This window comes from Pteropus alecto, unplaced genomic scaffold, assembly GCF_000325575.1.
Source record: "Pteropus alecto unplaced genomic scaffold, ASM32557v1 scaffold72, whole genome shotgun sequence".
NCBI classification, from domain to species: Eukaryota; Metazoa; Chordata; class Mammalia; order Chiroptera; family Pteropodidae; genus Pteropus; species Pteropus alecto.
This window is the reverse complement of record NW_006436811.1, coordinates 22,642,749-22,655,580: the sequence shown is the minus strand read 5'-3', so window position 1 is coordinate 22,655,580 and position 12,832 is coordinate 22,642,749. Positions and strand designations below refer to the sequence as shown.

The window sequence follows — 12,832 nt, the reverse complement described above, 5'->3', positions numbered from 1 at the left end:
AGACTCTCAGCTCAGCTATAAGAAGAGATGAACAGAGCTGCCATTTGCAACAACATGGTTGGACCTTGAAATAACATACTAAGCGAAATGGTCCAGACAGAAAAGGTTGAAAGTCACATGATATCACATATGTGGGGTATAAACCTAAAAGCAACAAATGAACAGGATGAACAGAGACTTATGGACATGGACAATGGACTAGTGGTTACCAGATGGAGGGGAGAGGGAGGGGGAAAATAAAAAAAATAAATGTTAAAAATTATGTATATATAGTAAGAAAAAATATAAATAAACTGGCATTTAAAAAAAAAACGAGACTCAGACTCTGGTGGAACTTTGAACCATGGGGCATTGTGGTATCATATTGGGCTCTTTTAAAAATCCCTTATTTCTCAGTTAACAAGAATTCTTGTGAAGGAATAAGGACTGTATTCTCAGTTGGTTTGTGGGAAGAATCTTCACCAGGTCATAGATTGGTATCAAAGATGAAGTGTTTGCATAACTTTCGACCTTGTTCCTACTATCCAGAACTTTTAATTTTTTTTGTAGTTTTATTGAGAAATAATTGACACATATCACTGTATAAGGTTAAAGTGGATGGCATGAAGGTTTGATTTTACATGTATTGTAAAGCGATTGCCACATTAGGTTCAGTGAACATCCATCTTATACATATAAAAAAAATAAAAGAAAAAAAAATTTCTCCAGTGATGAGAACTCTTAGGATTTACTCTTTCAATAACTTTCCTATATATCATACAGCAATGTTAGTGATAGTCATCCAGAAGACTTTAATTTGGTCAATTTCAAGTTCGATTATGCATATTTTCTCAATTGTTACTCCTTTTACTAGTTGAGAGTTAAGATCAAGAATAGACAGATGAATGGGAAGGTATGAGCCATGAACTGGCATTACATTTGAGCCTATTTGCTTGACTCTACTATTAAATACTGTCTGCAGAAAAGTCCAGAGCTTAGGCGGTAGTGACCTACCTTCATTTTGTGCTAGATTTGTTGCATCTATTAGTATTCTTTCTGATCGATGACATCACTCTTACATTCTCCTGTAATTATATACATGTTAGGCTCAAATGGATTGCTGAGTAACAGGCAATACTGACTGCCACAGACAATCATAAGTTTTAGGAAAGTTTGATATGGCAGGTATTACCTTTGAGCTGGTGTATAGTCCCAAGGTTGCATGCTGCTTCCCTGGGCTGCCCTTGGCCACACCTGGGATGGGACGGCCCATGTGTACAGTTTGACGTTCTTGCTTTTCTGCGTAAGCCTCCAGCTTTTCATCTCAGTAAACTCTTATTAAAGTCTGTTTTACTACTCTTTTGTAAACGCTTAGTGCTCGTTGGGGTGAATGATTGGGCATGATGGAAATGTAACAATGAGCCTTTGTGATTATCTTACTCATAATTCTTCAACTAAACAATTTTTCCTACCTCTATATAGTAGATGAAAACTTCTGTGATCTCTTGGAAGATGAGGCAGTTGATGAAGCCTGTGAACGTGTGTGTGCACGTACATACAGTGGGACAGGAGTATCACTGGGGTTTAATGTCACACCCATTTGAGGGACAGGAACATCTTGCCATAAATATCCTGATAGGGCACTAGTTGGTTGAGAAGAAAATGCACGTTAGTTTTGTTTCATGTTTCGTTTTCTGGATTCTCCCTCCCTTTTGTGCATGAGTTCCTTACTTCGGACAGATGGGAAAGAGCTATCAAAAGTAAACCTGTCAAACCTGTCAGTTGTTTGCCATATCTGTATTAATAAGGAGAGATTCTTTAAAAGGAAATGCTTGTTTCAAAGTTGAGTTCTTGAAAGATTTCCAGACTTTTGGCATTTGTCTTTTGAGAAGTTCGTGGAAAAAATGATGTTGAGGGCCTACGTATTTGCTTTTGGTGACTTGCATTTTTCATTGAGTGTTTTTTTTTTTTTTTTTTTGATGGAAGAAGGATTACCTTCCAAAGGAGGAAGTAATTTATGGGGTGGAATGTTCGTTTGTCAGGGAGGGGCAAGTTTCGCTGTTTCTTTGCTTTTAATCTTGGGGAAGACAAATGCTTTTCCTAAATCTTATTTAGAAGATAAGCCCAAGGACTCCCATCTCATTGATGCAGGATTTCACTTTTTGCCTTGGGGAGTAGTCAGCACCTGCCCTGGATGTATGGCTGATTGGGAACCACTGACAACATTATTTTATAGCTTGACTTTGCCTTGTTTAATTTTTGACTCCAAGGAGGCAGCACTTCTGGGCACATCCCAGCTTCTGGCGTGTAGAGACAAATTAAAGTAATACCCCCTGGGGCTGAAAGCCTGGGAACTTCCCAATCCTGGTTTTTTTAATACTTTAATAATTCCTTTTTAATATCCCAACGGAAGCTGGACTCTGTTCTCTTGATCTACTGACATGTTGAATTTGGGTTGGGAAAGATTGTAAGGTTTTCCCTTCTGATCTGTGTTTGTGCCAATATCTCAGTTTGTAAAGGCTCTTAAAGCAGAAGGAGGTGGCAAGAGTGTGCCTTCCATAGATGAGCCACTCTTAACTTTGTTTTGGGCTGGGATGTTGAGAGTACAGAGGAAACAGGCTGTCCATATGTAAGCAAATTCCTTACTGTTTTGCTACTTTTTTCCTTACTCATCTTAGGCCAAGATTTAATTGCTATTTTGCCAAATGCATTCTAAAGCACTGGTTGTAATATTTATCAAGCATCCACAGCGTACCAAACACAATGTACTAAAGCTTTCTTGTCTTTGAACTTATAATTTTGGCTTAAAGCTAGAACAACTATCTGCTTGTCATAAAGAAGAAAGTAGTCCTATTTTCCTTTTAGATTAGTGACAAATGTAGCAGTTGGTCATAATGCCTTTTTTATATGCTAATAATAAAAGTAAAGCTGTGTTGAGGAAAACCGGTGTGGCTTGTATTTCTAATTAAGGCTTTTTTCTCTCTTTTTAGGAAGGCCTCAGAGTAGTCCAGCCCATATTTTTGGGGAAAATTATTCGTTATTTTGAAAACTATGATCCCACCAATTCTGTGACTTTGCACGAAGCCTACGCCTATGTCACGGTGCTGTCTGTTTGCACGCTCATTTTGGCCACACTGCACCACTTGTACTTTTATCATGTCCAGTGTGCTGGGATGAGGTTAAGAGTAGCCATGTGCCATATGATTTATCGGAAGGTAAGTGTCTTTTGGTATGAAAGTGTGCACCTGAAGCATTAGAAGCATTTTTGGAAAGTTCTGTGTAACCTAAAAATTTTATAAATTGAACCATTTAAACCTTACCAGAGAAGCTCACTGTTTGCATCAGATTTATTTATTTTTTTTAAGCAATTTTATCAATATATAATGAGTTTTCTATTGAGATTAAGTCAGGGCTGCTTTGATAAAATCTGGTCACATGTGGTTGTAAAATACTAAATTTATATTGAAATCTAATTAAGAAATAAGTATCAAAAATAACTATTAAATTGATTTAGGCATGAAAATTTTTCAGTGTTATGCCTCAATCTCATAGTTATATTTATGGAACTTCTGTTATTGTTCATTAAAAGCTTTTTTTATTTCAAATTTGTATTTAAAAGTGACCGTCAGTGAGATTGGGTCTATAAATTTAAATCTAGGAGAAAAGATTGATTGTATTAGAGAAAGGGAATGATAATATTTTTTAAATGAACCATTTATTTATGTTCGATATAATTTTGTTAAGTAAAGGAAAATATAAATGGAAGCCAGATACAGACACACTCACAATATTCTATAGCTATGGTTATTTTAAATAATATTCAAGAAAAAATTCGACGTTTGGTATAAAACTTTAAATTTTACATTTCAGTAATTTTGGAGAGAACTTATGGTTTCATCTATTTTATGTTGCTTTTCATTCAAGTTATTATACAGTATTTTTTCATTAGTATGTGTGATAACAATTTTAAGAAGACTGATTTGATGTGTTCACTGTTTTTGTATTGAGAAATGCCATAAATGTATCCCATAGTTTTACCCTGGTCTTAACTACTGTAAAAGGAGTAGGATTTCAGGTGTCTTTACAAAGAAGTTGCCAATATATACCAGGGTCAGGAGCTGAAGAGCTTTTTAGAAACTTGATCCTATATATATCTCTTTGCCCAGGGCTGTTTGCTTTAAAAATACAAAAATTTATTTAACTATATTATATACTTGAAATTTGCTGAGAGTAAATCTTAACCATTCCCACCACACACATACACATACACAAACATACACTATAGTAATCGGTTCCCAATATATATGTATATCAAACATCATGTCGTGTACCTTAAATATATACAATTTTTATTTAAAAAATCCTCATTGGAGATAAAATTCAGCGATTTAAGTATTGCTTCTTTTACCTAGTTGCTACTTATCTAGAGCTTGTTTCTTGAGAATACTTTTTTTTCCCCCTGCAAAATGTAAGGTGTCTTCTGCACATCTTTCTTTGAGCAGAGTCTTACTCATCTTGGGCTTGTGTGAGTTCTGGAGGCCTGGCATCTCATTGCCTGTGGCGGGGCTGCTGCAGGCAAGCTGATTTCTTCTTCTGTGAGGTGGAAATGCTAGCGATGCCTCTGCTCTCGGTCAGGGGGCCTTCATTGTTGTTGTCATCTTCATCACCTTTGTTCTCTTGCACTCCCTTCTGCTATTTAGGAGAATACTCAGATTTCTCTATAAATTAGCTAGATTTGTATTTCCAGATCATATTTAGCTCCCATAAATAAATAGGAAATTGCACGAGCACTCCACTCTGAAAGCCTAGAACACTGAAGTCAGGTTCGAGGTGAGGATTCGAATAAAGCTTTGTGAGGAGAGTTGTTGTCCACCTGTTTTTCTTCCTCTTCTCGCTGACACGTTGGAACTTTGCCTTTGGGAAATGTGATCTGACTTGGCTCATGTAAACACCTCCCCAAGGTATTAATTTGCTGGCTTGATTACCCAAAAAGAATTGGCCCTTTACGAAGTCAAGAATTGCTTGGGTTAAACCATAGGTGTAACCTGAACTTCTAGAAATATGGGAAAGACAGATTTCCTCATGCCTTGTCTCCAGAATCCTGCCAAGGTAAAGAAATAAGATACTTCATCACAGGTGGGCTGGTTTCTTAGAGAAAAGCTGGGGCTGCAGTGTGGCTCTGAATGTCCCCTTGTGAACATGTGCAATTTATGCTCAGGCCCCACCTTCTAATCTCCCATGCTGGGAGGAAATCACGTTGGGTGTTATAAATGGATTGGCTGCTAAGCTCATAGTCATAGTTTAGAATATTAAATGACCTTGTGGGATGTATCATGTATAAAAATGACTTGCCACTTGTTTACCTTTGCACAGCTTCAGTGAAATTACTTTTGGCTTTTGATCATTTTTTTTATTGTGGTAAAATAGCATAACATAAAATTTACCATTTTAACTCTTTTTAAGTATACCATTCAGTGGCATTGAGGACATTCGCATTGTTATGCAGCCATCACCATTATGCACATCCAGAACTTTTTCATCTTCCCAAACTGAAACTCTGTACCCATTAAACACTGACTCCCAGATCCCCTCTCCCCACAGGCATCACTATTCTGCTTCCTGTCTTTATGAATTTACCTACTCTGGGTACCTCATATAAGTGGAATCACACATTATTTATCATTTTGTATCTGGCTGATGTCATATATATAGCATAATGTCTTCAAGGTTCTTCCATGTTGTAATGTGTGTTAGAATTTAACTCCTTTAATGGAGGCTGAATGATATGTCGTGTATTATTTATCCATTCTGCCTTTTGGCTATTGCAAATGATGCCTCTATGAACATGAACGTACAAATATCTCTTTGAATCCATGCTTTCCGTTCTTTTGGGTAAACTACCAGAAGAGGAATTGCTGGACTATATGGCCTTTTTATGTTTAATTTTTTGAGGAATTACCATATTGTCTTCCACAGCGGCTATATCATTTTGCATTCTTGCTAGAGCATTGATTTTTCTGTTTAACATGAGGACTAAATGAAGAGAAGTTTATGAAGTATGACATTTCGTTTGAATCATTGGTTTCAGTTGGTGGTCTGTTCAGGTTCCTCAAATATTTAGGGCATTTTTCAGAACATTTCACCAAATAAAGAGATTGTGCAACACAAGCTGTGTTTTGTAACATCAACAGACTAAGAATACAAGTTCTTAAACAATAGTGTTTTGAACATTATACTTGCTCATTTTAAAAAGTCACCAGCAATCACTGGTCATATTTCCAGCATAGGGTGCTCTCACCTCTTTAGTGGGACAAGTGGCTTACTTTGTCTTTGTTCTTGGCTGGGACCCAGAAAAAGGAGGACATGTCCAACTTCAAATTTCAAGGGGCTACTTTGCCAGTTTAGAGCATAGGAGGTAGGGCCAGGCTGGTAGAAGATGGTAGCTTCAGGAAAGGTGAGCCTGGATTGAAGGCTGCTGACAATCTCCAGCCTTGTCAGTAGTGGGAATGAATGTCCCTTCTGGCAGCCCTGACCTTGGCTTTTGGCCTGGGTGGAAGTGAGCCTGAATGTAAAAAGCTCTAGACCGGGGGCAGGCAGGATGACAATTTCAGTAATAAGGATGGTCTTGTCATAATGTCCCAGAGGTTTTTTTGATTTTTTTTTTTTTGCATGGAAAATGAATATAGCATGGAGATTTTTTCCTTAAGATCTTTAGCCTAATTGGCTCTTAGATTTCCTGACTTTGTGTCCAGTGTGAAGATGGTTCCTGTATTGGAGCCTGATGATGGGTTAGCTTGCTCTAAATGCCAGATAAAGCCAGAGCAATTAGTCATTGAGCCCTTGGATGCTGTTCTCTGCTACTTGTTTCCTGGTGCAGATTTCCTTACAGAATTGGATCAGTTTGACTGGACTTCTTATTTTGGATAAAATCTTGTCATAACTCTCTTTAGAGTTACCTAAAGGATAGTTTGTAGGAGAGAATTTGTCCTTCTTTAATTCAACTTCTAAGATGAGTTGATTCCCTGTAAACATCTTTGTTTTCCTTTATTCTTTATTGTAGGTCTGTCTTATAAGAATGTATGTACAGTCAATCATTTATTTGTAACCCCCAAATCAATAATCGAGGCTCTTTTATGGTCATTTGTGGGTGTGTACATAGTGGCTGAAATTTCGAGTCACCTCACATGCATATTCCCAGCTGGTGTTGAACAAGATGACGCTCCGCATTCGTGTTTCAGCTCTCATACTGTAAAAAGGTATCCCTTTCACAGATGATTTCGTGCCTGTTTTCTGCATTTTTGTGCTTTTTGTTGATGATTTTCTGTTTAGGATGGCCTCCCACAGAGAGCTGAAATGTTTGTCCACAGTTCTTAAGCACAAGAAGACTGTAATGTGTCTTATGGAGAAAATACCTGTGTTAGATAAGTTTGGTTCCGGTATAAGTTATCGTGCTTTTGGCGGTGAGTATAGTGTTAATCGACGATAGATATTAAGTAAGTTGCCTTTAAACAGAAGCAGGGTTATGTATGTGTTGATCAGTTGATGAATACTGGCAGCAGCCTAACCCTGTATTTTCCCTAAGAGCAATTATTCACTAATTCATGTTCACAGTGACTTTATAAAACATAACTATCACGAATAACGAGAATTGACGACTGATAGTTATGCAGTACATCTCAAGGGAATGACTTCTGTAGATCAATATTCTGTTTAGAGAAATATTTTTACTTAAGTATATTTTTAATTATGTAAGCGATATATAGATGGTCCCCAGCTTATGATGGTTCGACTTAACAATTTCTTGACTTTACGATGGCGTGAAAGTAATACAAATTCAATAGAAAACGTCCATTGAATTTTGATCTTTCCCTGGGCTAGCGATGTGCTGCACGGTACCTTTATGATGCTGGTCAGTGGCAGAGAGCCGCAGCTCCGTCAGCCAGGGGATGATGAGGGTGAACCACCGATGCTCTCCCGTGTGCTGTGTTGCCAGTGTTTTTAGGTATTGTCTTTGTGTTTTCTCATTCTGTTACATCTACAAAATGTACATCTGTGTCTCCTGCTTCTGTTGAGAAGAAGCAATTGCTCTTCAGATCGAATTCAAGATAATTGCCCAACTGTGGGCTAGTGTAAGTGTTCTGAGCATGTTTAAGGTAGGTGAGGCTGAGCTATGATGGTTAGTAGGTTAGGTGTATTAATTGCATTTTTAACTTAATGATATTTTAACTTACCATGAGTTTATCAGGAGTAAGTCAAGAAGTATCTGTAGTTCTAATTTTAGAATTCTGTAATTTGGAGGAAAATGCATGTGCCTGCACCATTTAGATTTCATGTTTTTAGGTACTTTTCATCTTTCTGAGTGATGGATCTTCTCCTTTTCTTTAGTTCTTTCTCTTAAGACCCATCTTCTCTTGACCATTTTACTTTGCCTTTCCAGACACTTCTTCAGCTCAGTTACATTTTAAGATCACTGTTAGGACAGCAGACATCCTTTATCACAGACTCTGAGAAGGAAGGAGAAGGAGCCCTTTCAGGATTCAGAGAGAGGCTGAGCTTTCTGACTTCTGAGTGATGTCTGCAGCCTTCTGCAGTAAGTGGAGCCATAGTTTAAAAAGTCTCTGCATGGAGTGTGCTGATTATTAGAAGGGAAGGGTTCACCTTCCTGAGGCCCCTCCACCTCCATCCCAATCCTCCCTCTTCATCTCCTAGCATATGGGTTGCAAGTTTAACCCTTCTCAGTGGTGAATAACCCTTTTAGAAATTGCAGGTGTAAACCTCAGGGATGGTAGCCACTCATTAGTCCCTAGTGTCTTAGAATGTGGGCTGGGAACATCAGATGTACCAAGTACTCAGGTGTTGGTCAGGGCCATGGGTATTTCATAGAAGACACTGTGAGTGGTCACATAAGGTAGGGATTATGAGCATGGACTCTGATAGCATTCAGACCTGAGTTCAAATTCAGTTTTGCCATTTGCTAAACTGTAAAGTCATAGAGAAATGAATTCACTGCTCAGGGCCTCAGTTTCCTGATCTTCAAAATGGGAATAAAGAATATTGCTTCATGGTGTTGTCGCGAGTACTGGATAAAGTAATTTTTGTAAAGCACTTGGTACAGAAGACATTTATTAACTTTAAGAAGGTTGGGGGATCACAAACATAACAAGGCTCTGTATTTGGACTGCTTTTGTATGATTCTTAGCTTCCTTCTTGCTAGCTATTTGCTTTGGGCAAGCTGCTGTAAGCTTAAATTTCCTCATTTGTAAGGAAGATAATAGTACCCAACTCTCATGTTTGTGGTGAGGATTAAACGAGTCAGTCTTTGTAAAGCATTTAACATAGTGCCTGGTATTTAGCTAGTGTTGAAACAGTCTTATTATCTTTATTATTGGCGTTCAATCACAGAAGGCTCAAATACATGTAATTAGACGAAATGGCAGCATGGGTGCTAAGTGGTACACAAGTGTACAGAGTTAATGGTTTAGGAAAGGATTCCACTAATTGAAGGTGTGTGTGTGTTGGGGGGGTGGGTAGGGGAGGAAGGGCATTCCATGCCTTGAACAGTGTTGAGATGGAAAAACAGAAAAGGTTTATTCAAAGAATCGTAGTAGCATAGTTGGCATAAAAATTTAGATGAGCACTAGGCGGTAAATCTAAGAAGGCATACTGGGACCACGTGATGGAGGACCTTGATCATGAGCTGAAGCCACTTGGGTTTATTTAGGTGGCAGAGGTGAGCCACTACACCTTTTCAAGTGAGGAAATAAATGATCAGAGTAGTGATTTAGAGAAATGCGTCTATTGATGGCCCGCTGCATGTGGCTACACTTGAATTGATAAGATAAAAACCATCAAGTTGGAAAGGAGAAGTCAGGAGAAGTCAGATCTGGGAAGTACAATCTGCATATCTTACTGGCCATTCATTCATTCATTCATTCATTCACTTTTTTACCATTTGGTGAAGCATTTAGTTTTCATGAACTGTTCCTGACATCCAGCAAACAAGTTGTGGGTCACTGTAAAAGAATAACAGTTGTCTTATTTATCTAAGACAAGTGAACCGATCTCACAAAATAATGTGCAGAAATAAATTAGCAGAATGAATTAGTATGTAGATCTTTTAATGCATTGTTATATTTATGAGAGAGAGAGAGAGGAAGAGTAGAAAGAAAGTAGCCCTTTCTATTAGAGGGGGAATTTCGAGGAGGAAAAGTCATGGTTAGGAAATCATAGTTCTGATAGGAATCCGCAAAGCCAGCCAGTCTTGAAACTTGGGCAGTTTCTTAAGCATTTCCGTTTTGCTTACTATTATTGCCCAAAATTTGGAAGGAAGTAACCCCAAACCTCATCATTCTAAAGTGGCAAGTATCATTTTTGCAGATTCTTTTCCAGTCTTTGTTTAGCCACATAGGTTTGTACAGTTAAAATCTTATTATGTTCACAGTTTATATGCACTTTTGTCATTGAATTGACTTCTCTCTTACCCTTTCACTGATTGCAGTGGGGAGCTCTGTGTGGACAGTACAGGTTGTGGTAGTATGAGCTGTAAGGCATACCTGTTTAACCTCCTCACGTGACAGATCAAGGATGAGAGCATATGCTAGGCTGAGGGTCACCAAATTTTGTCATGTCATTATTGTGCTTATTAAAAACTTGGAACCTGGGTCTAAGCTCAGTCTTACTCCTTCAGAAAATCTAAGAAAGGGGTTGGAAATCTGTATATTTAAACTGTTCCCCAAGCATTCCTATCAGGCAAGTCGAGGAAACACTGAACCAGCCCTCGGCGAAGGGACAGGGACAGGGACAGGGACAGGGAAGGGTGAATGTGGGGCCTCCTTGGAAAGTGAAAGGGCAGCCTGAGCATCTGCATTTCCTTCCCTGGGATTTATGCCTAAATCATGACATATTTATGTATTTTTAAAATTCTAATTCATTTACTTAACATTTTTTGTTTGTTTGTTTGTTTGTCTAAAATTGTTTTTATTTCCCGTTCATTCTTTTAAGAGATTTCTCTAAGTTTAGATTTTTTGGTGGTTATTTTCTTTCGGGTTTTCCAAGGTAATCATTTTGCTTTTTAAATATACACATTTAAAAATTTTTTAATTTTGTGGTAAAATACACGTGGTGTAAAATTGGCCATGTTTACCACTTTCGAATGGCATTAAGTGCATTCACATCATTGTGCAGCCATCACCAGCTTCCATCTCCAGAACTCTTTTCATTTTGTAAAACTGAGACTCTTTGCCCATTAAACTGTACTTCCCCATTCCCCGCTGCCAACCTTTATTCTACTTTCTGTCTCTGAATTTGCCTTTTCTAGGGACCTCATATACGTGGAATTATACAGGATTTGTCCTCAGGTGGCTGGCTTATTTCACTTAGCATAATGTCCTCAAAGTTAATTTAATTTTTTGCATAGGTACAGGCCATACATTTACTCAGTATTCATTGAAAAAGTCACCAATCACCCTGACCCTCATGAACTTTCAGTTAGTTGGGGAGGAAAAGAAAGGCATTTCAAAGAGGATTCTGCCCTTTCTGGCTCCCTGCTCTGAGCGAGTAGCTGTGTCTTGGTTATGTTTTCAAGTCCTCATCTCCTCCTTTCTCCTCCCTCTGGGACCTATTAGCTGACATTTTCTTTGTTTGGTATCTCTGTGTCCTAACAGCTGTTGGGACCCAGTTGCTTTTTGGTAAACTTCGCTTCTAAGAGTAGCAGAATGTGGGATTTAGAAAAATGGGATTTGGTAAAGAGTTGTGACAAGTCGCTTTGTGGGAGGTAGTTTTCCTCAATGCTCTGTGTACTTTTTTCTTAATTCTTGTATACATTACTGATGATAGAAATTAAAGCATTGCTGCTCTCGATAAGTTTGGTTCTAAAATTATGTGTTATGAATGAATCTTTTAGATAGTATCTCCTTTTATCATTTTTTTCCTGCTACACAGATTATTTTCTGAAAGCTTTTAAGATGTTTGTTGCACACCCAACCTCTTCAAGTTCAATACTTTGATAAATGTAAAACATTAGGAAAAAGAAAAATCGCATTCGTGAAATACTCTCATTTTGAGTAATTCTCAGTAAAATTGTGTACGGTGGGTGAGTTTGTAGAGGGCATATTACTTCCTTCTTGTACTCTTTGTCTGAAGAAAGGCACATTACAAGCAAAATGATTAGTAACTATAGACAAAATAGTTCTCAGTATAGTTGCTATAAAAGACTTAGCATATGGCTTTATGTATAAATTTTTATGACTAAGCATTGCCATTTTTGAGATGATAGATTATAATAACACATTGTTAAAATATTTTTTTATTTTAGGAACAAAACAAATACATGATAAAATTTTTAAAAATATTGATAGAAGTTCATTTTGGGGTGGGGGGGGAAGGGCATACTTCATTTATTTTCTCATTAAATAATCTCTTACCTAACCCTAAAATGTGTATTTGTACTCGTGTGTATTCTCACTCTCCTTTCTCTCTTTCTCATGGGCTTTATTACTCTCACTATATTTTTCCTTCTTCTGGTTGCCTTGCCAGCTCACCTTTGCCACACACAGCTCTTCTGTGTTTTCGATTTCTCTGTTCCTGTCTCTCATTTGGTAAACCAGTCAGATGGCGCTTCTCTTTCAAACAAACGGATGATGGAAGGGACTGGGCGTGAGGGGTCTTTCATTGTCTGGGGATGTGATCTCACTTTGAACATAGTGCCATCAAATTGCCTTCCATTTTCTTTGCATCAGTATTAGTAAACTTTATTAATTAAATTGTAGTCATTTTTCTGAAACCATTTATATTGACTGTCTCCTCACTCATCGAGGTACCTATTTTCAGTTCAATAATTAGATTTTCTGAAATG

General features: G+C 37.8%; 1 protein-coding gene across 4 annotated transcripts in view; it reads left to right on the top strand.

Moving 5' to 3' along the window:
- The window catches only part of ABCC4 (ATP binding cassette subfamily C member 4), a 225,002-nt gene that overhangs the window by 48,748 nt on the left and 163,422 nt on the right, over positions 1-12,832 (top strand). For all 4 annotated transcript variants that reach the window (XM_015590902.2, XM_025048202.1, XM_006913812.3 and 1 more), the window contains one exon: positions 2,970-3,194. In XM_015590902.2, the coding sequence (XP_015446388.1) occupies positions 2,970-3,194 (225 nt within the window). The remainder of the gene's footprint in view (positions 1-2,969; positions 3,195-12,832) is intronic.